Source organism: Lytechinus pictus, chromosome 1, assembly GCF_037042905.1.
Source record: "Lytechinus pictus isolate F3 Inbred chromosome 1, Lp3.0, whole genome shotgun sequence".
NCBI classification, from domain to species: Eukaryota; Metazoa; Echinodermata; class Echinoidea; order Temnopleuroida; family Toxopneustidae; genus Lytechinus; species Lytechinus pictus.
This window is the reverse complement of record NC_087245.1, coordinates 21,075,134-21,102,223: the sequence shown is the minus strand read 5'-3', so window position 1 is coordinate 21,102,223 and position 27,090 is coordinate 21,075,134. Positions and strand designations below refer to the sequence as shown.

The following is a 27,090-nucleotide window of genomic DNA, read 5'->3' as shown; positions in this document are numbered from 1 at the left end:
GACCAACTGAATATGTGGGTATCTAATGGGACCTATGGCTCATAATCTGACTCTGGGTTTTATTTAAAGTCTAAAATGGTGGTTTAACCATGGATATATAGCCAATCATGATAAAATTCTCTTACAGTACAGACTCGATTTATTAGTTCATCTGCTACTCAGATCATTCTCAACTGTCTGCGAATAACAACTGAAATTTAAGAGCACAGTCAGAATAAGAAACATACAACATTAACACAAATTTTGACATTTTGGCTTCCCTAAATTAAACTGGACTTCAGAATACAGGCATATATGGGTCCTCTGTGGACCCAGCACGATTCTGATGGTCTACTAGTATTAGAAACCATTAAAAAGCAATATAAATTTTCTATTTATCTCTTGTAGGATCCTGTCGATTGTCTTCTATCATCATGACGAATATTATTAGTATGTCAGTATCATCTTCATCATCATAACCCCAGATAATTATCACTTTCAATCAGTATCATTATCTGCCCACTAAACAAATCATCATCACAAATCAGTCACATGTATCTTACCTGTACTTGATGTTGTACACCCTCCTGTACTAAAGCTTTCACCAAATTGGCTGAATTTTGGAAATGTACATTATCTGAAGGGGAAAAGAGATAATATATGTTACAAAGCTGTAGAATAAAGATAATAATATGCAACATTACACTTAATACAAGCGGTGCAGACCCCGGAATCAGCACAGCTACCCTGATCAGACGCTCAAGCATTTAATGAATTCCTTCCTCCCTGGTACCCATTTACTACACCTGGGTGGAGAGTGGCAAATGTATATAAACGCCTCGCCTAAGGACGCAAGAGCTGCAGTGGGATTTGAACCCTGGAAGTTGTAATTGAAAGTCCAGAGACTTATCCACTGAGCCACAACACCTCTACATGATGCAATGTGTAATGATTTGGTGATACACAACCTCAGTAATATACATTTCTGTAGTTTCATCTCATTTGTAATGAATGCTTTTATGTAATTTTATTCAAACAATTTGTTATCTTCTTCATATGCTGGGAAAGGTAATAGGTTGCTTGGTCTGTATCATATCATTCTGCTATGTACTGACATCGACCTTGGGGCATCCCTCTTATTCCCAACAGTGAATTCCAAAATCATCCTTTAACCTATTGACTACTTAATTCTGTGATTTACATAGGCTTTGTAAAAGGATCACCTGGTTCCAGGAGGTAATGGGTTTAGTTTAATCTAGGACACCAGAGACGTCCAGGGAGACGTGAGCTTAGTTAGTTGTTATAACTTAGATGCTTGTATAATGTATGATAAACAGACCATAACAATATGCACAGATTAAAGATCTAATGGAAGACACTAGATGGGGGCATCATGGTCTAGTGGTTTACAAATCTTGTCTTTCGATTAGAGGGACATGGGTTCCAATCCCGGCCAGTCATGGTGTGTTTTCCTTCAGCAAGAAATTTACCCACATTGTACTGCAGTCAACCTAGATGAAGTGAATGGGTCCCCGACAAGATTAGTTCCTTGAATGCACCAAGCGCCTTGAGCAGCTGGAGTGATAGCCAGGGTAATATATGCGCCATATTGAATAGGCAACTAGTTAATAGGTGCCTAATAAATGCTATATATTATTATTATTAAAGTACAGAAATTACAAGTATCTGCATGTATTATGGAACATTTTCAGCCAGCAATGTTCATCAGAAGTTTGGTCACTGTATGCCTAGCTGGTACTCTAGTTTTGACTTTTTAGAGTGATTGGTTACGTTAACCAAAATGTTGGTTTAGTAACAAATATATATCTATATCACTTATATCTTATATATCTTAATTTGTTTGATGAATATCTTTATTGGAAATATTCTTAAAATAAAACATTTCATATCTTACCATCTGCTAAGCCATGTACCAGGAGATATTTTGTATTATGAAGCCCTGATGCACGTGCAGATATGTTGGAATCCTGAAACAAACAAAAAGGTCAAAGACAAAAATGATTAGAGTAAAGTAGCAAGTCTTCCATACATTCATGGTATATTCACCAGTTTGCACCTGGATCATGACAAATGAAATATTAGAAAGAACCACTTATGCAAACACTACTCCTAATAGTTATGGTATCGATTATAAAGGTCAGACCGTCACTGTTTCGGTTATTCCTATATACATCATATGAATGTGTATGTCCTTAAATTTTCGCATATACAGCTAAAATGATTCACTGGCCACTAGACCTTTGAAAATTGTGATTGTTAGATGATACCTGAGTATAATTCACATTATTTAATCATTATCAAGGCTTTAAATACATTTTGAAAATAAAAATAATAGTAACAATAAATTAAGCCCACTAGTATAGCAACTACTGTATCTATCACATTATGAAGCTTAGACATCATTCCCCCTCACATATGAGCCAGAAAAGTAAATGTGTGTTCATATCTTGTACTAAAGATATTTTTAGAACATTTTTTAATGCTTATCTTCAGAAGAAAACAAAGTTGTCTTACCTTGTAAGCTTGTAAATTATCTGTTGCTTTTGGTAATCCCATATATTTTTCAGTATATACAGAATCTGTAAGAGAAAAAGAAGGGGGAATTGAATCTGGGTTTAGCTTTTCCAACTATCATAAACAGAAACAAGAGTATAATGTATACAAACTCCCAATAAGTTGAAAAACAAGAACAAAAAAGAGGGTAAAAATCTTTATCTATGGGATGAGGGTAACGAAAGAAAATTTCATTACTGTTGCCTACACGCATTTGAGCTTTCACAGGAAACCACTGATAAAATATTGCACAATCCCATTACACTAATGAAGAAATATTGAATTACTTGTTAATTTACAATAGAAATCATATAAATGATGTAAGGTAATACTTTTTAAACCTGAAAGTACATATATGAAAACACTTAGCTTAAACATTATGATTTATAGACGAAATTCAGATTTTTTTGGTTAAAATTTCTATTGTAATATTCATTTATTATATCTTACCATAAAATCTCCAATCGGTGACAGGGGCTACAGCCATTGTACAGTTGAATTTACCATATGTAGCAGCTAACGTTGCAGCAAAACCTCCATATGACTAAATATGAATGGTAAAGGAAGCCAAATAGATATCATTAATATTTAAATAAAATTATAAACTAATTTTTACCACTCATATCATAAAAATGCTTTGATGCGTAATTATTTCTCAATTATTCTGTCAACTCTAAATGTTGTTAGCAGTGTTTTGTCCTTTTCTGTGGACATGGAAAGAGATCTCTTCCAGTTTATTAGTGAATGTGAGCAACCTTATAAAGTAATGTCAGATTGAAAATATAAAGCTCATCAATTATATGTCCAAAATACTTGTTCCTAAAAAAACAACTCTTAAACAATTCTTAAACTAAAAAAATGGACGTTTATGAGTACTCACCCATCCCCAAATAGCTGTTTTGTTCCAGTCCAAGTAACGATACGTATCCAATAAATAGCTGGATGAAATTAAAAAATTAAAACCAAATTTGAAATGGGGAAAGAACATAATTTCATAATAGCTTGTATGAACAATATAACATGTATTCAAATAAAATATATGATTTACTTTTAAAATATGACAATTATGCAAATAAACACTCCTAATTGATTTTACAATTCTGAGGCATTGTAGATTTTACACACAATCAAATAGAATATATCTCAGAAGTATGGTTAGTTTTTATATCGTAACAAATAAAGATGTTGATACTTCTGCTTTCAATTACTACACAAAGGCGAAGGACAATAATTCTGTCAGCAATAATAATCATCTTGCAATCTAATGACCAATGTTCAAAATTTCTCTGGCCCAAGTTTTACAAAAACTAGAATATGAAATCCTTTTAAGTGTCCATTAAATGCTTGAAATATGAGATCAATGTTATCATCATAAAGTTATATTAAAAAGCCAACATACTCTGTAGCTGTAATTTGATCTTCAATTTCAACTGTGCCCAATCGTTTGTAGATCTCATAAAGTAGCTTCTGACCATTGTATGCCGATCCACGCCCATCGATACGAGCAATAATCACATGGTGATTACTACTCAAATATGAATACCAGCCCTGGTGATATTTGGCATCCACCTGCAGAAAAAAAAGAGGATGAAATAAATTGTTTCTATCAAACTTAGGAAAAAAATTATATATAGAAGATGTTGATCAATATTTATTCATTTGTAGGGTTGAGCTAAAGTTACACACATACACACAGAAAATGAGTCTTGTAATCCATTAAAATGGATTAGAAACTATAAAATATTGTGGTATTTCACTTTGATAAAAAGTATTCTTATGACTAGGTTAATTTTTCATAAATTATGTTACCACTAAGACAAAACTTCTTCATAAAAATAGCTCATTATTGTTTGTAAATAGTTTCATAAATAGCAGTCATAGATCAAACTAAACAAAGCATTACAGAAATCCAATCTCCCGGAAAATTAAAATTATGCTTATGGAAATTGTACGTTTTAATAGATAATCACTAAAAGATACCCCTTATGCATGTTAGTTTCAGATCAATCTTTTACTCATTTTTAACTTTTCCACACGAACATGAGTGAACTCTCAGTCAGTTTATCATATCCTACTGCTGCCACCAAAATAGTATGGATACCCAATTACTGCCCACCCCTAAAGTAAAAAAAATCTCAACTCTGTCACAATGTAAATATCTCACCGCTGCCACTACAACAGTTTGTATCACCCCACTACTGCCATCCCTAAACAAGTGATATGCCATCCCAACCATTGCATCTACCATTGCTGCATGACAACATAGTAAAGATATCCCATCTCTGCTACCACATCAGTTTGTAATATCCTACTGCTGTACGCCAATACAGTTGATAGGCCTATCCCATTCCCATCACATCTATTACTATTGACACCACCACAATCCTATCTCTGCCACCAAAACAGTTTGTAATATATATCCCACTGCTGCCACTGATAACAATTGTCCACCTTAATCACCACACTGCTGAAACACACCATTACAGCTCAAGAGAGAAGCAGATAAGATGACATTATTCTTACCTGTTGTGTGCCAGGTCCTGCATAGACATCAACCAGTAACGGATGCCTTCGCTGATCATCCATTGACCGTGGAATCAGGAGCTCAATTTGGATGTCAAAATTACCATCTGAAGACTTGACAGTGTGGAACGTCTTAACCACAAAATCCTACATTTGAAAAAAAATATCAATATTCAGAGGTAGTGTCCCACATTCTTGTAGAAATTTTAAGTGCAGTGTGGAAATGTACAGGGAAAAAAAATTATTTCATACCAAAGGGAAATTAGACATCTATTGTTACATTTATAGAAGTCACTCCAAGCATCAGTATACCAATTACATGTACATTCTTAAAAATATCTTTTACAGCTTTGTCGACATACAATTTCTTCATTAATTGAATTCTGAGGTCTAACAGAGTAATGTTAAAAAATGAAACACAACTAAAAAAAAGTAAAATGTTCAGGAGACTGAAAGTTAACAGTTGATATATGAATTTAATAATTTTACTGTATAAAACGTTATTAAAAGGAACATCAAATATCTTCTTTTGATCATTTCATCTGAGTTAAACAAGATTATCTTCCACCATGTAGATCCATGCTAATTATCACTCTGAAACCATATCTTTGAATAGCAGGCAAGTAAAACACTGGTTTTAAAGGAACCCTTAAAGAATTTCAAACTTCACTCAAATTGAATCTAACATGTCAAAGACTAACCTTGTCAGCCAGAGCCGCCTTGACGCCAGCATTATCTACCAAAACTGTGAAGTTTGCAGAGTCAATGGAATTAAGGAATGTCTGAGGTACATCAGGACCATAGCACTGTAGGATGTACCGGGTCGCCTTGTCGTTGAAGTCTGCACTGACGTAGGAACAGCCTTCAATTACATTACATGTCAGGCAGGTTCTTTCCTTGGTCACAATGTTCAAACTGAATGGGAAGATAAGAAATGATCCATTAAGAATATGATAAAACTCTATCACACTCTTGAAAATGAGAAATTAAGTTTATATTGATATTGTGTTATTTTCTGAAAATATTTTGAGCATTTTTATCGGCTTTACGTAGTCATATTTCATGCCCCCATTTCGATTAATTCACTTTTTAACCCTCTACCACCTCTGCTTTTATTATCACTTGTTTTGTTGACATTTTATTCATAAGTTTTAATTATTTATAATTCCTCATCTGTATACGTTTTGTTTTCAGAAATTAAATATAAATACAGTGCTTATCATTAATAGCACTGTTCAGAAATTGTCAATGTATACTATAGCAGATATGATAAAATACCAACCACATTCAAAAGCAGTTCCATCCTGAATAACATAAACAGTAATAGTATCATACACGTCTATTGCAGTATTCAAAGTCTCTCACCTATACAATGTTCTGTTAATGGATCCATTCTCGGTACTCAAATAGAAGAGAAGGTTCCTCTCTGCATTGTAGCCAACGATCTGTGTTACTTCCCAGATTCCCTGGGTCAAGAAAGTGACCTGACCCCGCTGACCACTCTAAAAAAATAAAGATAAATTAAAAAAATTGTTGCCTTTCGGATCATTTTGGCATTTTAACATAATATTGCATTATACTATTGCTTGCTTATTTTTTATGCAACAAACCAATATAAGAATAAACAATGATTGGAAACAGAAAAGCTTTTGTTCATGTTAAAAGAAAAAATAAAAATTAAGCAAAATGTACATATTTGATTGAATTTTATATATGGTCATCTTGACCCAAGGAAAACCACTTTAAAGACTAAATTTTATATTCAAATTTGTGAGTTTAAGGAAAATGAAAAGAAAATTTAAAAAGAGATAAGGGGAGCGTTTCACACAGACTTTTGGGGGGGACTTTCACCTGCAGATGTTAAACGCTACTGGAAATCTCTCCATCTCATTGGCTGAGGCCAAATTATTCAATGACAATCATTGATAACAATTAACACATTTCAAAATGCAAACTGACCTCAGCAGTAACTTGAGCTATATGATAGAAGCTTCCTCTAGGTCCTTCTCTCTCAGGTAGAATAGTGAAGTATGAAAGACCATCTTCTGCAAAAATAATATCCCCTCTCTGCAAACAAGAAAAGAATATCAAATATCAACATCATACAATGTGGTTATATATACAATTTCATCCCTTACTGAAAATTTGTTGCTATTTGATTGGTCAAGAGCCCTTCACGTGACTAATCATAATTTCACCATAAAAATGAAATTCATCGGAGATCAAAATAGTTTGTGACATCCGGGGCCCGTAACACAAAGGTTAGCAATGATCGTAGAACATTTTTCTATGATTGATTGCACTGACTACAATGTACAATCAAACATGAAAATCAAGCGTACGATTAATCGCTAACCTTTGTGTTACGGGACCCAGAGTAGAATAGTTGTTTTACTATTTTGCGTCCGACTGAAAACCATGCAATCACTCGGGCACAGCACATGATGGACTGCCTCTACCGGGCATGTCTAGTGACACAACAGCAAAGATGCTTCAGGGGTCCGCTGAGCGCAGCGCAATCAACACAGGTAAAAATGCAATGCTAGCTGAATCACAAACTCTCTGATAAATAACTGTCAATGTGAAATCACATCTTGCTTGTTTACAATGAATCTGTATGCTGAAAATAAAATTAATAATGGCCATCATTCGATCATCGAATGATTCAGGCTGCTTCATTTTAGTTCAGCAGGGTTAGTTCACAACCTTCACAACCGGTAACTGGAATTATTAGAAAACCAATCTCACTAGCTCAGCCGCCGCACCGCGCAACAACAATCCACCCCGAGTGATGCTTAGGAGCCGACGGTAGCCGCCTCCAGTCTATTCAGGAACCGGCTAGCTTAATCATGTAAGCCAATTTTGTTTAAATTAGAGCTAAGCCGATCTAGATTTTGTCCATGCAGATCATGGAGATATGCCAATTAGGACTAGATAAGAAATATTTTTTGTTCAAACTTAAATTATGGAAGGGATATAAAACAAATATACCGGGCGTTTCTTTTGAAAGTGTAGTGGAAATATTTTCTCAAACCCGGTATATTTGTATAATAGATACTACAGCATCTTGTAAATTAAATATTCTGAAGTATACTGCATATCATAATCATTTACATTAACACACTTATCTCTGCACATATGTTCTATATCAATAGCAATCAATCTTGGATTTCCAAATAACACTCAATAAAGAATAACTTCCTGTTTTAAAGGTCTTTATTACTCTGCTTAAAGTTTGGCACATTTGCATTTGTTAGTGATCAGATAACTGTGAAAATGAGCCGATCCACTTTGAATCAAAGAAAAGGTCCCTTTGAGTGAATTTGGAATTACAGTGTAGCATTTGACACATAATTCTATTTCATCTATCACTAGAACAATCCACGTACTTGACACAACATAATTTTAAAGGAAAAAGATGCATGCATATGATACAAATTGTGACCACTGACCTGAACTATCCAGCCGTTGGGTGTCTCTTGCTCGTAGTTGAGGTCACAAACCCCGGTGTCCACCTGGCATATGGTCGTCACGGAAACATTCTGCGGTCTGTTCCACCATGTGACGGCTACCTGGTATCTATCCTTCCATACAACACTTCTGTAATAGTACTCCCTAGAAAAAAAAGAAGTGTCCATATGGTGTATAATAACAATACTGCATATATGAAGTGAATCAGTGATGCCTAAATGAGAGAACTTGGGAGTTAAAACACTAGATTCAGCTGATGGGTATTACAAAATTCAGTAGTGAACAGATGAAGAATGACTTGGTGCAGGCAGAATCTTAGATAATTATTTTGATAATCTTTTGATTTTGGTTAATTAGTTCCATGTGGCTGTGAAACAATTTAGAGGAATGATGGTTGTACTGGTCTTGATAGGGAGTTACAGTGCTCAGACAAGGGCTCCAATGAATTAGCTGGGTATAGAATCTACATATCTCTCGATATCTAAGAATAGTCTCTGAAATATGTGGGTATGCAAGAATTGCAAGAAAGCTAGCACTTACTGGTCCTGGAACTGTCTTGGAGGCTGGAGTTGGACCAAATTTGTAGCATCTTCAACTGGCATGACAAGCAGCTTGATGGTGGGATTAGGATATCCAGGCTTGGGATAGTTGACGTATTTAATCTACAAGTAGTGAAATACAATTTAAAAAACATTAAGGAATGGGTATAAGTGAGTGGTCAAAAATCTAAACAGTCATAGTTTCTAAAATCAAAACTATTCCTGATTTAACCGTCAGTATATACAAGCTCAATGTATCTTTGTGCTTAAAAGAAAATCAGGGTTCTCCTTTATTAAACAAACTGTTAAAACAAATTTAGAATTTATAGGCAAAGCAGTTATCAACCAATCAAATACAATTTCAGTAGCTTTTAACATTTATTTATAAATTTGAATGAAAGTGAACCCTATACTTTTGTTAAGTTGGTGAATCATGATTATCTCATCGTATTAAATATAAACAGCCTGGAATTTATTTTTCGCGACGTAAATAGTGATTCAGACCCCCTATCTTTGTATCTTTGTAAGAAGAAAGGGTACAGCATTATGATAGCAGTGTGTGAATAATTTATCAAAAAAATATAGAAAAATTATATTGAAAATAGAGTAAAAAATTGTCACAATTCATGTTCTTTCCTAAAAAAATTTAGAATGGTTTGAATATCTGTGTTATTATAATATACAATATATAATAACATCATAGCATACCATAATTATCATATCTTACCTCACTGTAAACCTTGTTCTCATAGCAGGGATACCATGCTTTAGGAACCTGAGTATCATTGAATTGAGCAAAGACCAATCTAGATCCATCCTTGTTCCAGTAAAGAGCATCATCATCACTCAGAATTTCCTCTGATATTGTCAAGTAAAAAAAGAAAAATAACACAGAAACAGGTGAGAAACAAGGTCAAAGAGGTTAAGGTGAATATCAATTGCATTACAATAATCATCTGTCAACTAGATTTCAAGGACTTGCATGCATTTTTTATGTTCCTTCCCCACACAATTCATCAAAAGTGAATAAATGGAAACAAACAAGCAAGTAAGCATCATTTACATATTCAGTATATATAACTTGAAAAAATATTTAAAAGATTAAGAAATAGATTTTAAAAATATTTTTTTTGGGTATATATTGAAGCAAAGTATTTTATAAAATTTGTTTTGTATCTGAGTACTGGTCATTTTCAGTTAGCGCTCATTTCATATCTCCCTCTTCTACACACACAAAAAAAGAAATGCATGGAAAGAAAGTAAACAAAGTAATATTTATGGTTTTCTTTCTGCCAATGTATACTCAGGTCATCTTTGTGATAATGGATAAGGAATTATGGATTCATTAGGTCATTTTTACCTTCATAAACCCAATCTGGTACACCGTTGAAGACCTCTCCCTCTATACCATCCGTAGTAACAGCAACTGGGTCGTTGTTTACCGCATTCTGGTAGTACAAGTTGTTTTTATAAATAAAAATCTGAAATAAAGCAAATATTTAAAACATAAATTCACCTATTTTAATCTAAGCACCAAATCTGATGTAAAGTCAGTTCTATTTAATCTTCTTTTGTTGAAATATATGCATATGAAAGGCTCAGGTCGTCACATCTAGACTGAAAGTGTACATCTTACCCTTATTCAGCGTTCTCAAATTTGGAAAGGTATGTTGTTTAAGGCATAACAACATAGTCCAAGCTGTGTCTTTTTTTGCAAACATCTTGCTCGGGGTCTTTTCCTTTCATTTAAGCAGACAAAACAATAGGGAATGTGAGAGGTGACACGACATTTGCTCCTGCGACAATTGCTCTGGGCTTTGTTTCGTCTAAGATATAGGGTAAGGGTTGTAATATGGTTTTATTTTAGGTTTAGGGTTAGGCTTAGGATAGGGTATAGTGTTAAATCCAGGGTTGAAGTTGGCGATTCCAATAACGTGTGGAATTCACAGCGGAGCAATTGTCATGGAACCAAGCGAGGAAGCCACAGTGAAAGACATTGAGGATGTCTGATAAAAGACTTGGCACAGACTTTGTTTGGGAGCCGGAAATGAAAGATGATATTTGTATTGAGTAACCCCTCTGCTTGGAGGAAAGCCCGAATAAGTTATTTGTGTCAACCACATCCACGATTGATACCCTAGCAGCTCAACTCATCAAGCTAAGTTAGGAAAAGGTGATATACAATATTTCATTCCAACTGATGCAAAACAAGATCATCTAAATTTGATTTTGGAGCTACTAAATAGATAAGAGCCCAGAATATTCCATAAATCATTAAGGAAAACCACCAAGGTGCTTAGAAATTCATATGATGCGAGGAAATGTCAGAGTTAGCTAAAAAATTTGGGTTGGCTATGTTATGTAGGATGGTTATGATGATGGCGACGATGATGATGATGGTATCGATCATGGTGGTGGCGGTGGTAATGGTAGTGGTGTTGGTGGTGATCGTGGTGATGATGGTGATCGATGAATATACTGGAGGTGGTGATGGTGGTGGTAGGCCTAATGGAGGTGTTAACGATGATGTTGCTGGTGGTGATAATAATAATAATAATAATGCCCATAATTCATTCCATTTACATAGCCTTGATCACATCACAACGAAATCTCCATCTCTAAGCTGTTTGCAGATAATGTATAAATTGCTTACCAAGCCTGCACTGTTAGGAACCCAAGATGCATATCTAAGAGGAACTGGTCCATCTGTCACACTCGGTGGTGTTAATGTCTTGATCACAGATCTAGATGAAAGAAATATCATCATTGAGTCATGGAGATACAGATTATAAAAAAGGTAAGTTTTCGGTCCCCAAACAAAACACAGGTCTTTGAATTGATTGGAAATTAGCAATTAAATGCAAGTCTACTTCTTGCACAATAAGGTATGATTTAAAAAAAGATCTTACAATCAATTACTTCTTTAAATAGACCCTTTGGTACATTCAAGGAAGAACTCATTATCTTATGCACTTTAGATGGGGAGAGGTGGTAGGGAAATGTAGGTCATAATAATAGTAATATATTTTTGTTTTTGTTTATAAGGCACTTTAATACAATATGGAAGATTAGAAGATGCCTTCTTCAGTTAAGTTCAATTCATTCATTCATTTCAATCATAAAATCATAAAGATATATTTTGATGATGAAATTGGAGATCAAATGAAGTGAAAAGAACTTCTTAACCATAGTCCCCTAAAATAGAACAAAAAAAAAGAAAAACAAAAAGTGGGCTGGAAGGATAAATCTCAAAGAAGAATGGTCAAGTTTATAATGGGATTAATCTTAAAGCCATCTTATTGAGCTAGAATCTTGAAATTGAGCACATGGGGGTTGGTGTAGAGCGAAACATTTTGTTAAGGATCTAATAATGATTCTCATGAGAAATTGATCAATATTACGCTACCTCAATAAACATTACCTCTCTCTTAGATTGGAGAAGGATTGAAGATAGAATGTTACAATAAACTCACTTCTTTTTGACATCATATATCTTGTAGACTGCCTCAAAGCTATTACGGAAGATCTGTTGTTCGTCTGATGAGAGCAGGATATATTGTTTATCTGGATGCACCCATATCCTAATGATCCCTTCTTCATCCTGTAATCAAAGAGAATTGAGTAAAAATAATGATCCTGCAAAAGACTATTACAAGCGTGATATATTATGTTTCAACCTCAATTTTCTTTATAAGTAATTCCTAATTGAGAATATTCCAGAAAACAAAAGCCCACCGTGACTGTCTTTTATGTTACCAAGTGAACAGTTCTTTTCAGAGCTAACATACAAGAAAGAATAACAAACAATCCTATTTAGGACTACATACATGGTGTTTACCGTAAAAAAACTTCCATTGTTGTTACCATTTTGGTTTGTGATTCATAATTGTGATTCTAGCTTCAGAAAATCATGTGAATGTACTCATTGACTAAACCCCAAAAGTCACAGCTTGCACTGCTATGAGGGGGGGGGGGGTATCAACTGGGCTGTAACTATATTCCGAGCATGACCATGACGCCCTTTCAAACTTTGAAACATGAATGTCATTTGAATTAATTTTATATCAAACTATGACAATGAAAATTCCATGTCATATAAAACACATTAAAAAGCATACAGATAAAAATGGGTCATATTAACTGAACTGTTCTGAGCTTGAGGTAGAGAGATTGCTAAATTGCAAATTATCTTTATTTTGCTTTACAATAAGAGGACCAAATTTCATTAACATCCTTTATAAAAATGCACCTCCCAGAGTAATTACACTAATAAAATGGCAATTTAATTCAGAATACGCCTACGGATAATATTATACACACAATGCAAATCAAATTAGGTCAGTGGTTGCGTAGGGTGAAATTGGCCTTAAAAACAACATTTATTACTTGCTCAAGGCAATTCCCTTTTTAATCATAACTATTTCCAAACCGTACATTCAACAAAACCTTACCATCGTCCTATTGCTAATGAGCAGTGTTGTTTCGTTGGCGGCGACATCGACAGCCACAATATTGTTGGTGGAATTCCGTAGTACATATTCATCCTCTGACAAGGTTAAAAACAGGATATGGATGAAAAAAAACATGAGAGAGGATATACCAAGATGAACTACATCACCAAAATAGTTTCTATGAAACATGAGGATCATGATCTATAATTCATTGATTGATAGGCTAATATAAGCCACCTCAAAAGCTTGTCTGCTTCTCACCAGACATGTTTGTGCTAGGTTATCATTAATGTATCCAGCCCATCAAATTGAAGATCATTAATTCATACTTCGAGGTATCGACAGATCGAGATTAAAGACCAATTAACATGTTATCCATGTCCATTCATCAATGTGCATGCAGGCAAACTTTGCTTCAGTTTGACAAATAATTAATACTAAGGTGGTCTAAACTTCAATCCTATCAGGACTCGATGAAACAATTGATATATTGATACATAAAAACAAATTCAGTAATACATCTAGAAAAGGAAATTTTCTCACCATAAATTATGGCTACTAAAGGCAGCTTTCATGAAATAATGAATATATTTTAATTGTTTAAATAGAAGCGTTTTTCTAAATAGTTGCTCAAGGAAATTTTTGTACAGCCTCTTGCGTACATCAACTGAAATATGAATAAATGGACAGCCACATTTGTCATAATTTTTTTCATATTTTGGTGTTAATTGTATGATCTTTCTACCTTTTTCAACTTCAATGTTTTATACTAACCTGTCAACCACACAGCATCATAGTACGTTGGTTGGTACTGGGGGTCGAATATATCCTCAAATGTATACTTTGAATATATTCTAAGGTCTGTACCTGAGGAAATAATTGAAATGATGAATATAAGAAGCATGAGTAAGAGCCAAACTTCTGAGATACAATCATTGACTTATTCTTTCCATCCCATTCCTTTTTTTTCACAGGATCCGAATACTCCACGGCAACTGTAAGAATATGTTTTATTATAGAATTATATAATTCTTGTGAATTTACTTAGGATCACCAAATTTAAGCAGCAAATGTGTAAGCTAACTTTACTTAATTTCACTTTCTGAAAAAAAAATTAAGGCATACTGAAGAAGTGATAAGCAAGTGCCCTACATTAAGGTAGCCTAATAACTATGGCTTAGGCAAAATAATTGCAACCCCCTAAATGTACAGTATATTTAATGAGCCATATAATATGAGAAAAACAAATCTCCTTAGATATTTTCAATTGGACTATTATATTGAAATTGGTGAGTATGTAATAAGGGTCAAATATGTCAAATGCAGATCTACAAATCAAGACAAATCTGTACATGTACCAAAACTAAAATGTAAAGGAAAAGCAAAATGACTATCAATAAAGAAAAAAAAATACACACGATATTGAAACTTGAATTGTATCTAGGTGCAAGAAAATAAACATTGTGAATACAAAATCACAGCAAATTGATATTGACTTGTAAATAGTGAAAAAAAAATGAAAAATTCAATTATAAAAAAAAGCAATTTCAAAAATTAAAATAAGTACTATTTCATAGAAATATTCATACTAGTGATAAGAGATGAAATGAAAAGGAAGAATACAGAATTACAAGAAGAAAACCCACATCAAACTTCTCTCACACATGGACAAAAATTGTAGAAAAAGTGCGAACTATGTTTTTTTTGCTCATTTGTTTTTACTACTAGTTTACATTACAACTCTATGATTAATAGTACAGTGTCATGGTTCTATATAGGATTTATGGCACTTATATCGTTATTTCAATTAATTATTATATGAATAAAATACCAACATATTGCTATCCTTGACGTTATTGTGTGAGTAAGGTGACATGGAATAATGGAAGTCAGTATCCTTGCCTAACCTTAACACTTTCAGCGTATGCAGTCCCTAACCAACCTACCCACGATTACGTGAAATGAAATTCATTATAAAATACACTCTAGTTTGATCCATCATATGACATACAAATATAGTCCCTGTAATGGGTTCCAGTTTGGGAAAGTAATTCGGGGAGCGCATCGAGGGGAAATTAATCAATTTATGTTGCATGACCAAACCTGAATCTATTTGCATAATTGATTGGCATAAGCCTAGGCGATTCTTAACAGCCAGTGCACTTATATGATCAATTTTTACCAGGAGAGTATATATGCTACATAAGTGGACAGTATGGACTTTGCCTATTTCAAGTATAGCTTAGCAAGGTAGAGATCTACGAAGATAGTCTCCATGTAAAACCGAATAGGAAAGTAATTGACTTTTCATGGAATCTGTATTTGTTGCGTTGCAAAACAGCTTTGAAACTCGTGTTTTTGTTTAAATGATTGGACGATTAATGATATTAAGAAATTCATTAGGAGTAAAAAAAAACAAAAGAGAATGAAAAAGGAAGGAAAGTAGAAAGAGAAAGAGCACCTGAACCTATTAATGTTATCCATGCTAGATTGAGGTTATGAACTATCATTGTACAATTAATATTTTTTTTTAGCATGTATATCAATCCTTCTTTTTAGAAAGATTTACAGTTCATATTCTCAGGAAATAAGGATGTTTCAGGAGTGCTGTAAAGCTAAGACTATGAATAACTGAGCTGAATTTACTCAAGTTTCATATAGAGAACATTGGCACGATGTATATTTCATGCACAGACAAATCAAAACAAATGTATAATTCAACATGAGCAATCTTGTATTTCCAAGACTTTCAAGTACTGGCTAGCTGGTATAAATAACAACCCAGAGAGTCCTTCTTTTGTATGTGTACCTATCATGTGGCTTTGAATATGAGAGGTGCACATATGCAATACTGTGGAACAACACATTCTGAAATAATATATGAACTAAATGTGCTTAAAAAAGGGTTTGCATTAGAAGGAAACTTATTTCAAGTTAGAAATTAGTCAGTGCTTGAAGTGAATTTTGGGAAACAAGCAACAACAACAACAACAGAAACACGTTTCAAGCTAATGATGGTAGCATGCAACAAACTTAGAACAACAGACACAAGTTGCCAAATTAGATACAATGCGGATATCATTAATCCTGGTGGCTTGTTATACTTACTCGTCAGGGTAGTAGATGCAGGCAAATAGTTATGAATCATCATAATTATCATGGGAGCATGAGGGAGCCAATTGATGAGAGAGAAAGAACATGAAGAACAAATATATAGAACATCAACATGATATTTGCAAGTATAATGAACACCATAGACATTGTCAGTCCCATGACAGTATACTCTATTCCTTTGTGGCATTGCTGCAATTTATTGCAAACAAACAAGCACATTATTATAACAAGGTTGTTAGATACATGCATTTTTCCCCCATAGCCTGGTAAAAATGCTTGAAATAATAACCTTACATTTTTTAATAAACATATACTTATACTTTCTTAAAAAGTTTGGGGTCAGTAGGCAGAACATAAAACACACATTAAAGCACAGTTGGAATGAAAATGTTCTGGATCTAGTAAGGAAAGATATTCTAAAAAATTATTTCTACTCTAATGGATTAATATGAATGGATGCAATGATTTACTTTTTTTCTAGTATCCAGGCAATTTGGCAAATTAAAAATGCTTTAAAATATTTGTAGATTTTAATTAGCATCAAACTTATTATTGCTCTGTTAATACTTGTACAGGTATAACATGAAAGAAAAATAATCGGTCTCTGGACAAGGCTTTTTTTTTCATGAAGCTTATCACCAAAACATAAATGCTGAAGGTTTCTTGAACAAAAGTTTTCCAGTCGATTAAGTAAAATGACTTCAAGAGCTTCTAATTCATTCATATGAAATCGGAAACATTGCATAAAAATGATAACAATTACATCAATGTCAAAGAACTAAAAAGCAAGAAAAAATATTATTCTGTACGGATACACCACCAAACTGCTTCATATGCAAAGATTTTTATCAAGCATAATTTCTTCTAAGTGTAGCAATCAAGTCAACTGATGATATCAATGCTAGACATGGATAAGAGATAAGAGGTATCCTTTGATAAAATATTAAAACCTCCCAACAAGAATGCTGGATGTCATGAGAGAAGAACAGCTCTATTACATAAACCAAGTTTTGATGAAAATTGGGTTATTACTATCACATCATTAGTCAAATGATCTGTCTTTTGACAAAAGTTCTAATCTCTATTTTTAGAGTAAAAAGACACCCCCAAAAATGTTATCATTATTCACTGTGCTTTTGAAAACATCAACAAATATGTTTCACGAGGAGGGGCAACACACAAATCTTCATAAAAAACCTCTAAATATTATGAAAGTCATAATTCTAAAAATGCAAAAAAATGATGGATGATTCCAGATTGGCAGTCAGTACTAACAAAGCTCACTACATATACATGCATATATACCTATTTTTATGCAGAAGTAGAGACTCTTCCATTGATAAACCTACAAAATATTGCCCCTACTAGACAGACTTTTTAAATGTACAAATTCATCAGCAAGATTAAATGGCAGATACTCAATTCTATTGTGCTTGGGGATTGGATATATTTTATTTATGATATCTATTCCATCTATCCTTTTGAAATATCAAACTAAATTTCCCCTAGGGATGAGAGTATGCATTTTTAAACATATAATTTAGGTGTTTTTTCATATGATTTATTTATTATTACTTCTGTTAAGAAAATATTATACACCTTTTGATTATTTCTAATGCACACATTGTGGAGGAAGGGTTTTAATTTCATAAATTAAATTCTAGAGAAGTGTTCATAATGATCATTGGAGGTGAAATTTCTTATTTTATTTTTTTGCGATAATTTCAACCCGGCAGAAAGCATGATTCCCATGAAGATTAGTTTCACTATGGATTGAAGTACAGTCAACCGTGCGTTTATTGATCAATTTTCTTCGAGAGACCCCAGCCTGACGTGTCCTCAAGAGAGGAACGTGTCAGCCTGTTAGTGACAATTTTAAGTAAACCATAAGATATTCTCGAAGAAAAGATGGAAAAGTTGTTGTGATAGACAGGCTGTCTCCATGGACAGGTCCATGAAGTCTTTGGTTTAATGCCTGCAATCTTTCTGGACAGGTGATCTGTCTTCACCGAATTGCTAATGGCAGGTTGACTGTACAATGAATGAAAATGAAATGGCTTTGGTATGCAGGGTTAGCTGGTTGGAGGTGTCTTACCCGGGCTTGCAATGATGATGGCTACTACGATCAAGGCGCAGATGAGGAGAATGACCAGGAGGGATATGATGATGCCTCGCCAGTTGCGCTTTTCAGCTGTCCCTCCCACCAATTCCTGATCAAATCAAAACAAAAGAAATAAGTAAACTGCAGTCAAAGATCAAATACAGCAAGATGAATCTATAGGATACCTGAATACAGTAACTCATTTATTCTTATTTTTTTCATGAAAAAATGATGTACAATTTTGGCCAAACTGACCATTGCTCACAATTTTAATGCGTAGTATTGTATTTTTTAACCAATATTGAAGAAAATATCTGTCATTTTATGATGAAAGGAATACATCTAGGTTTTATGTTTCAGTCTAAAAATGCTGTATTTAAACAATAAAACAATAATATTGTACTTTATAAATACTCGGATAACGCAGCATAATGATATCATTTTTAAAAGTACAATCTATAGACAAAGTTTATATTATGATTTGCAAAATTATTTTTCCTCTTCACATTGCATGAGAATATTCAGGATTGAAATACACATAGGATCACAGACCCCATAAATCCCTAATATTGTAAGAGAAACAATAGCCTGTAATGTTTTGATCTAAAATAAGGTAAACTAGATGGCAACCATTCAGAAATCAACAACAAACATCAAGCAAAATTGTCAAACACCCACAGCATTTATAATTTGTAAGCAAACTGTGTACACAAACACAAAATGACAATAACTGAATCACAAATCACAAATATTTGCATGCATGATTGGACAAAGTTAAACAGAGTTACAAACACTGAATAACAATGACAGACAAAACAAAAATTAACTGCAAGACAAATATTTTGAGTTCCACTGAATGGCACTTACTAAATGTCAACTTATAATGGTCTCCTAGAGATGGACAATATATTACCCTTTCATTAATACATCATATTGATGTATTATTTATTCAAATATAACAATTCTCTCACTCACATGCCATCAGATAACATCTTTTTATGAATTCCATCTAATATCACTTCCATAATTTGCTCCAAGCTCGCTGATTTCTATGAAATGTTTTCACTCTGCATAATTTGGTTCAGGGTTATGAAAAAGAATGCATCAACCCCCCCCCCCCACACACACACACACATTCTACACCCCTAAAATCATTCAAATTCTATTGGAGAGCCTCCTCCAATCACACAGCGGATATTATTTTCCAATTACATGACTATGGACTAGATTTCCATCCCTTGTTTACAATCATATTTTATTGATTTTTAAAACCGGACGGGAGCTCAAGTGTGTGAAAATATCTATGGCTGGAATCTCAACTGTCGGAGCATCGCAGCATCTGTGTGTTTTCAATTTAGGACTTCTCTGCACGTCGCGCATGAACTACATATATTAATTTGCTAGAAATATGTGTTTGAATTGGGCCATTCGACGGTATGTGGCGACAGATGTTGCACTGGTCCATGAAATGTTTTGCAGCGATGCATTTACGAAGTTGACTAAGGATTGATTGGTGGGGTGAGATTTCAGATTGGTTTTGAATATGAAGAGAAGCTGTATGTCTGCCATCACTACTCAACTGTGCAGAATGGAGGGAGGGGGGATCAAGGGGTATATGTTCATCTCCTTGCCCTGCCCCTTTATGTCCATTAATTCATTTGCATGCTTATGACTGACATACGAAGTAATATGAAGTGCATGCAGTAAGAGCTTTATTTGTAAACATTCTCTATATTTCTTTTTACATTTTCCAAAAAAACTATTTTATATATATTATAGACAAGATCCTCTGTAATTAACAAGGTTACAATGTGTAGTGTTGAATTCACAGCCTGCTGTGCAAGAACAAGACTTTAACAGAAGGGCCCCTTAAGTAATGGACTACAAATACGTCAGCAATGTCTGTATTGAATAATACATGAGGTTTTGGTTTAGTTTAATGAAATGAGGTGTAACATAAAGATTACTTAAGACACAGACAGATGATTGTTGTGATGGTTGTGAATTTTAAGTTTTTTTTTTCAAGAGATATGACATGAAATCGACTGAAACTGACTTATCATAGAGTTGTTCCCACTAGAGAAATGCCCAGGTCTACTTGAATTTCCAAGTTCTGATAATATACATCAAATATTATAGGATTTTACCAGCCATTGCAGCAAGCTGTCTCATATTGGTTATACATGGAAAACTCAGAGCAATCTTGAATCATTGCAATCATGACGTTCTATACAATTCATCATTAATACTATATCTCAGCGGGAAAAAAACCACACATAAGAAATAGCTTCCATGCAGAAGTAAATAGCTATTATGGTCTATGGGTATATTTCATTTTTTTATTACCATCTATTTCAACATCTTGTTGGTCTGATAAAAATTTGGTCATATTAACTGTTGGTGTAAGTTCTGTCAGACTCGTGGGCTACTCTATGCATCTACTATGACTTTGAACAGAACATCAATCTGATTCTGATGCAAAATGGAAAGCAGTGTACCTGGTAGCACATAGCCGTTGATAGGCACTCTTTGCATGTTAACCCCCAAATAACCCCAGATGATTTTGTTTAATGAGCTCATTAAGTTTATACTGTGTTGGATGTAATAAGAGACAATAATGATGCTTACTGCTTGCAAGGGCTGTATTCATCTTGAGATTGAACAAGATGGGGGGTGATGAAGGGGGGGGGGGGGCGCATAGGAGAAAGGTTGATGCAGATATAGACACCTCTCTGTTCAGGCAAGTAAGCCACTGTTAACCACACAATGGCATACCCATCCAAAGTCTAAACCTAGTGTTTTACCTAAACCTCTCTAAGCCTCTATAAAGTAAGATAGCGATGATGCATGGAAATACTACTAATGTGGCCTAATATGAAAAAAATTAACCAGACACAAGTAATGTTTACATTAGATATTGGAAGGATTTTTTTTGTATTATTGATGATGAATGACAGTGAAAAGTAGTAAAAATTCAACAAAGGAAAATTTCATATTATGTATAAAAAAATTATCAAATTTTTTTGGGAAAAGATTTTTCCTGCAATAGGGCAGAATATTTCAATTTGAAACAATAAGATGAAATGTAAGTGAAACAAAAAAAAATCAATTTACACAAAAAAATGAATAAATAATGCAGAAAAAGCCATCGTACAGATTGAGTGTATCATATAGGATATGCTAAATCTATGAAAACAGAAAAGGGACATGTACAAAAAGGAAAAGCAATATGACGATGCCCGTCCCAACCCGAAAGCGTGGGGATGGTCTAGGTAATTACATACAGTAGACACAACACTCATGATCATATTGGATCTTTTCATTATTCAGTGAAAACTTCATCATAAATTCATATCACTGCATACAGGGTGTTTGCTCCTCCTGCCCCCTTGGGGGTGGGGTGGGCTGGCTGGGATAAAGGCCTCCAGAATAACTTGATCAAAGTAATTTGCGAAGGTTGTATCATCTTTCCCACTTGGGAGGAGGCTAGTTAAATTGAGCTGCCATCCGTAAAGTTATGCCATGCATTAGTTGATATGTTCATATTTGCAAGAACCAAAAAAGTGTTCTTCTGTTTATGGATAGATATCTCCATGGTGAGAAGCATTGCACAATGTTAAGAATTTTTTATTCACACTTTTCTGTATATTGATTTTAGCACTGTATGGTACGTCATACAGGAGCTTTTGGAATGTGCAATTAATGCATGAGCCAACTCTATGATGCAGCTTGGAGGATCAAATGTGATATTGACTTTACATATTTTAATTATGGATACAGATCCACCTACCTCAGCTCTTGATTATATTGATTCTGCGGTCTCATCTTGTATTACAATGTTTCTACACTCTTAGGGGTCAACTTCAACAAAGTTCTATTCCTCTCTATCATATAAATATCATATAAATAATATAAATAATGGAATCATATAGTGAACAAAGCTGCAATGTATCTCTCTTAATAATTTCAGGCCACACTAGTTCACATACACTCAAGTAACATCAGTAGGATACCCCTCCCCACCATTGCTCTTTTACTTCCCATTTCCCATTTCTAACTTACCAACTCTCCCTTCTGCATTCTCGTATCATTTTCCGCCTTATTTCTCCCTCTGGTCCTCTTCTCTTTTAATACCTCCTCTCTCACATTCTTTTCAACTCTCTTGTACTCTCATCCCTTTTCTCATTCTACCTCCTTTCTACATTGTGATGTGATTAGGACGTTGATGATATCCATTTTTGTTTATTTGTCTCCATTTGTACCTGTGCCACAAGGCATCCATTTGTGACGGAGGTAGAATCCGGCCATGATTCAATCAATTTAATGATAAAAATGATTGCTGCCTCGAGGCTTCAGTGTCTTTGCATCTATCTATCCACTACTATTAATACCGCATGTCAATGCTAGAAGTATAACAAAGAAACAGGGTGTACATGTGGAAATATGGTCAATACATGTACATCTTGACCGAATACTAAAATCTTGCCTTAAAAAGACATGCCATTTTTGTTTTTTACCTCAAACTTCTGATTGTGCTTATTAATCATTCTCTGTAGGTGCTATGGTAATTTTTAGCATCTCACAATGATTTTCAGAATTATTTAAATTTTAACACGACCTGGATTCCACAAAGTCTTTATTGGAATGGACAATATTTGATACCTCATTATAGCCACAATAAAAACAAATATATAAGATGGATAAATCTCTTGCTTGAATAGAAAAGTCTCATATGTTAGATACCTTAAAGGATTGGGTTCAAGTGACGTTGAGATCTACAAACAAAAAAAACACAAACACAGGCACCAACCGCACCAAAAGACAGATACCTCTAGCTCGATCATCGTAGGGCCATTTAGCTTGTTGCCCTGCTGGTTTTGGGGCAGGGAAACCTTCTTGCCCCCTTTAGAAGGGGACTTGCCCGGCCCCCCGGCGGATCCAACGGTTCCACTAAGCATCTTGTAGCCGGTAGATATTCAAGTGCCAAATGATTACAAGACAAAGAGCCTTGAGATAAAGGTTGTTAGAAAGCTTTCTAGAAGCACCCGTGTTCTAAGGCAGGCTTTTTTCACAATTGCAAAAAGTCATCAGAACGGCACATTCATGCTATGTATGTTATTATCTGATTTATTCCTTTTATATCCTCAGTTTTATAATAGATCTTCACACTCTAGTCATATTTTGATAGATGTTGTGTTCTCCCACAATATTTTTCAGAGCTTTTCCTGTTATGTCTTCAATTTACTTGTCCACTGAGGATTCATACCAATCTTTTTTAGCACCTACAAAACAACATCCATCTCACAGCAACAGCTTTAGAGAAACAAATTAGAGATCATCGTGGCTCAACTGTATAAATCTTCCATGTAAGCTCACATGATCATTTGGACGAAACAATCCAGCAGTCTAGATGAGACTTCAAAAGAAAATACTGCAAAACCAAATGAACAAAGCCTCTGTGTATGAGTCTGAAGAGATATAACTCCTGTTTCCATTCATTAATCCATGGTAATTCTGGAATGTAGCAAGAATCCCTATGAAAGGGTTTTGAAGACATTATTTAAAGGCATGTCTAAGATTGTACGACTGTGACCTGTGATCTTCAGTAAGATGGTGATCTATCCTGTTCAGTTGCTAGCACTGATACGCCACCGGCAATGTCAAACTTCCGAATGGGTGTCCGCCCTAAACTTTGTTCCTCGTTTTGCAAATGAAAATTGCAAATGAAACTCTTTTCCTGGTCCTATTACCAATATAATTATTCCTGACCTTTTAAGTGCATCTTAAATGCATGAAATTCCACTTGACACGCTAAACCTGTTGAGGCAGTGTGGCACCAGTTATATATAAGCTGGTGACTTCACAGATCACAGCATTTTCAATGCATGGATATTCCTGGGTAACGGTATGAAAAATCCATAATCTTGTCTTTAACACATGATGAAAACTGAAAGAGTTGAATACACTTTTCTATTTATACACAGGGCTATGTTTGTTGTTGATAGATTGTCTTTGTATCCAATATTTTTGCACATTTGGTGCTAGGTTGCCAAAAAGGAATTACTAGTCAATATGTCAGTCTTTATTGGAACCTCCATCATATTCCATACCCCAAGGATTCACAAAGCCTGTCAGGGATATTGGAAGCGTTGCAAATGACTTTGAATAAAAAGTCATATCGACGTATGATCCATCATACCGACGACGTGGGTTTGGTTCATTTTATTGAAGTAAGAGTCAATTTTTGTCCCTCCGCATTATTATTGCATCTCATGCAAGGTTGATAGGTTTCAGAGAATAAAAGCCATGTTCCATCAGCTGATTAAAGTCTTAGGCCTTCAACAATACCCTCTTGCCAGGGGTCGCATCATCATCCCGTCATTGTCAACAACAACGGTGGCATGTCAATGTTTCATCATGAAAGAATAGCATTACAAGACTCTCATGGTGTAGCAATACTAATGCACTTAATAAACCTATTCAGTCCCATTGTTGACCAGTCGCATGGACTTTAAAATATTTAGTGGATTGAGGAGATGACGAAGGCTGTATGCAACTTCTTGAATATGACAAGGTTTGTAGATGACCTTAGGGTGTTCTTTCATGGACTTCTTCTGCTTCAGTGATGGGTTTGGTCCTGATAACCAGTTGTGATGACTTCTCTCTCTGCTACTCAGATCTGTAAATATCCTGGTATCAATGGATGTTTCTACCAATACCACCATCATCTACCACCATCTGTCTACCAATTTCCCTTATCTATTGTCATCCAGTCGAGCGTCAACCCTCTCTCGCTCTCTCCACTTGCCTTCATCAGCATTAAAAAGCACTTGTTAATATGCCAAAACGCAGAAGGGACAGAATGGGAGCAACGTGTTAACAGCCTGCACCGATCGGGACCTGTCGATATCTTTCAGCTTGAAACACATGCCGGTATTGATCGGATCAATGGCTGATAGCGATCTATGCACACATTGCATTCCCTTAGTTGGTCTAACGTAAGCCGGATAATGCAAGGTTATATTGAACTTTTATCAGGGGAATTAAGAGTGGGATTGTATTGGGAGGGAGAGGGGAGAGAAAGAAGGGAAAAATAGAAAATAGAGAGAGAAGATAGAGAAAGAAAGAGAGACAGAGGGTGGGGTAGAGACTGAAAACAGAGAGAGAGAGGGAGAGAAAGTGATAGTGTTATAGAAAAGGCATTATAAAGATAAGCCTCAATAAAGGGTAATGAATAATGGGAGGGCTCTGGGTAGAATGTTTTTAATTGGATTAAGCTGGACAAAAGCTCACTAATGAGCACTCTTTTCATATCTACTTCAGATGGCAACAACCAGCAGGACAAAATTTAATCATGCGACGACGACAACCGCAATTCATAAACCTTCTCCGGATCTCAAGCATTATATGGCCTTTTGTTGCTGTCCCTTTGTGAAGCTTTCGTTATTGGATTCTACAGGTGCCCTGTCATTTTTCCTATTTTTATTAAAATGTCAAGGTTTATAATTTACCCCATTTATATAAACTGCATAAAAGTTAGCTTGACAATGAACTGTGTATGACAAGCTGGAACAAAGCATCAAGGTTTGATTACTGGTTAATTGCAGAGAGAAGGTCAGCTTGTATTTCTACTTTAAATATTTAATGGGATATATGGTTATTAAGTAAAGTCATATATAGACAAATTCAGTACTGATAATGCAATATACTATGGTTACATGCAAACGGTCCTTTTTGATATTGTAAGGAATCTTGTACATTTACCTTTCAAATAAAGAAGTGCACAGGTTATATTTCTATTTCAATTATAAACTGATATATGAGGTTACCTTATCAGGTTTTTTTGTGTCCTATTTGCTTGTTTGTAATTATTGAATGATTAAATGAATGATCGATTCACTTGGTCTTTTGTAGATGTATCTATAAACACTATTCAATTATTGATTCATAAACTTTCTAATAATTCGTTCTTTAATTTTTCCTTCCTCTATATTTTCAATTTCTATTTTCATTGTGCCTTATTTCATTCATGCTCCATCTCTATGAAATGTTATTCTTAAAATCATTTATTCATTTTCAATCTCTCAATTATAATCCATTACACGATATTTTTTATCTGGGAGTGGTGGAGAAAAATTTAACCATCGCAGATGGTAGTCTGTCTTCTCCAGACTTAATTGGTTTAATTTCCCATAAGAGGGATAATTTCACCCTTTCATCCCCTGCTTCATGGCCAATAGTTAATCGCTAGAAGATGTAGGCAAATCTGACCTTTGACGGTGTGAAAATCAATTTTTGTGAGACCGTTCACGGGAGAGGTGAGGAGACAGGGTGACCA

At 34.6% G+C, this 27,090-nt stretch overlaps 1 protein-coding gene across 4 annotated transcripts in view; it reads right to left on the bottom strand.

The window, feature by feature from the left end:
* LOC129259138 (dipeptidyl aminopeptidase-like protein 6) overlaps positions 1-27,090 on the bottom strand; it is a 46,314-nt gene that overhangs the window by 3,147 nt on the left and 16,077 nt on the right. The window contains exons 1-20 of one of the 4 annotated variants that reach the window (XM_064097905.1): positions 23,582-25,592; positions 18,747-18,861; positions 14,312-14,398; positions 13,538-13,632; positions 12,560-12,687; positions 11,740-11,830; positions 10,447-10,567; positions 9,814-9,944; positions 9,088-9,209; positions 8,529-8,691; positions 7,036-7,143; positions 6,442-6,578; positions 5,778-5,991; positions 5,077-5,223; positions 3,953-4,122; positions 3,434-3,491; positions 3,004-3,097; positions 2,515-2,579; positions 1,895-1,967; positions 543-616 (exon numbers count right to left, since the gene is read on the bottom strand). In XM_064097905.1, the coding sequence (XP_063953975.1) occupies positions 543-616; positions 1,895-1,967; positions 2,515-2,579; positions 3,004-3,097; positions 3,434-3,491; positions 3,953-4,122; positions 5,077-5,223; positions 5,778-5,991; positions 6,442-6,578; positions 7,036-7,143; positions 8,529-8,691; positions 9,088-9,209; positions 9,814-9,944; positions 10,447-10,567; positions 11,740-11,830; positions 12,560-12,687; positions 13,538-13,632; positions 14,312-14,398; positions 18,747-18,861; positions 23,582-23,710 (2,322 nt within the window). In that variant the 5' untranslated portion in view covers positions 23,711-25,592. Of the gene's footprint in view, positions 1-542; positions 617-1,894; positions 1,968-2,514; positions 2,580-3,003; positions 3,098-3,433; positions 3,492-3,952; positions 4,123-5,076; positions 5,224-5,777; positions 5,992-6,441; positions 6,579-7,035; positions 7,144-8,528; positions 8,692-9,087; positions 9,210-9,813; positions 9,945-10,446; positions 10,568-11,739; positions 11,831-12,559; positions 12,688-13,537; positions 13,633-14,311; positions 14,405-18,746; positions 18,862-23,581; positions 25,593-27,090 lie in introns of those variants that run through there. The other 3 variants (XM_064097900.1, XM_064097909.1, XM_064097908.1) reach the window with 3 other exon arrangements.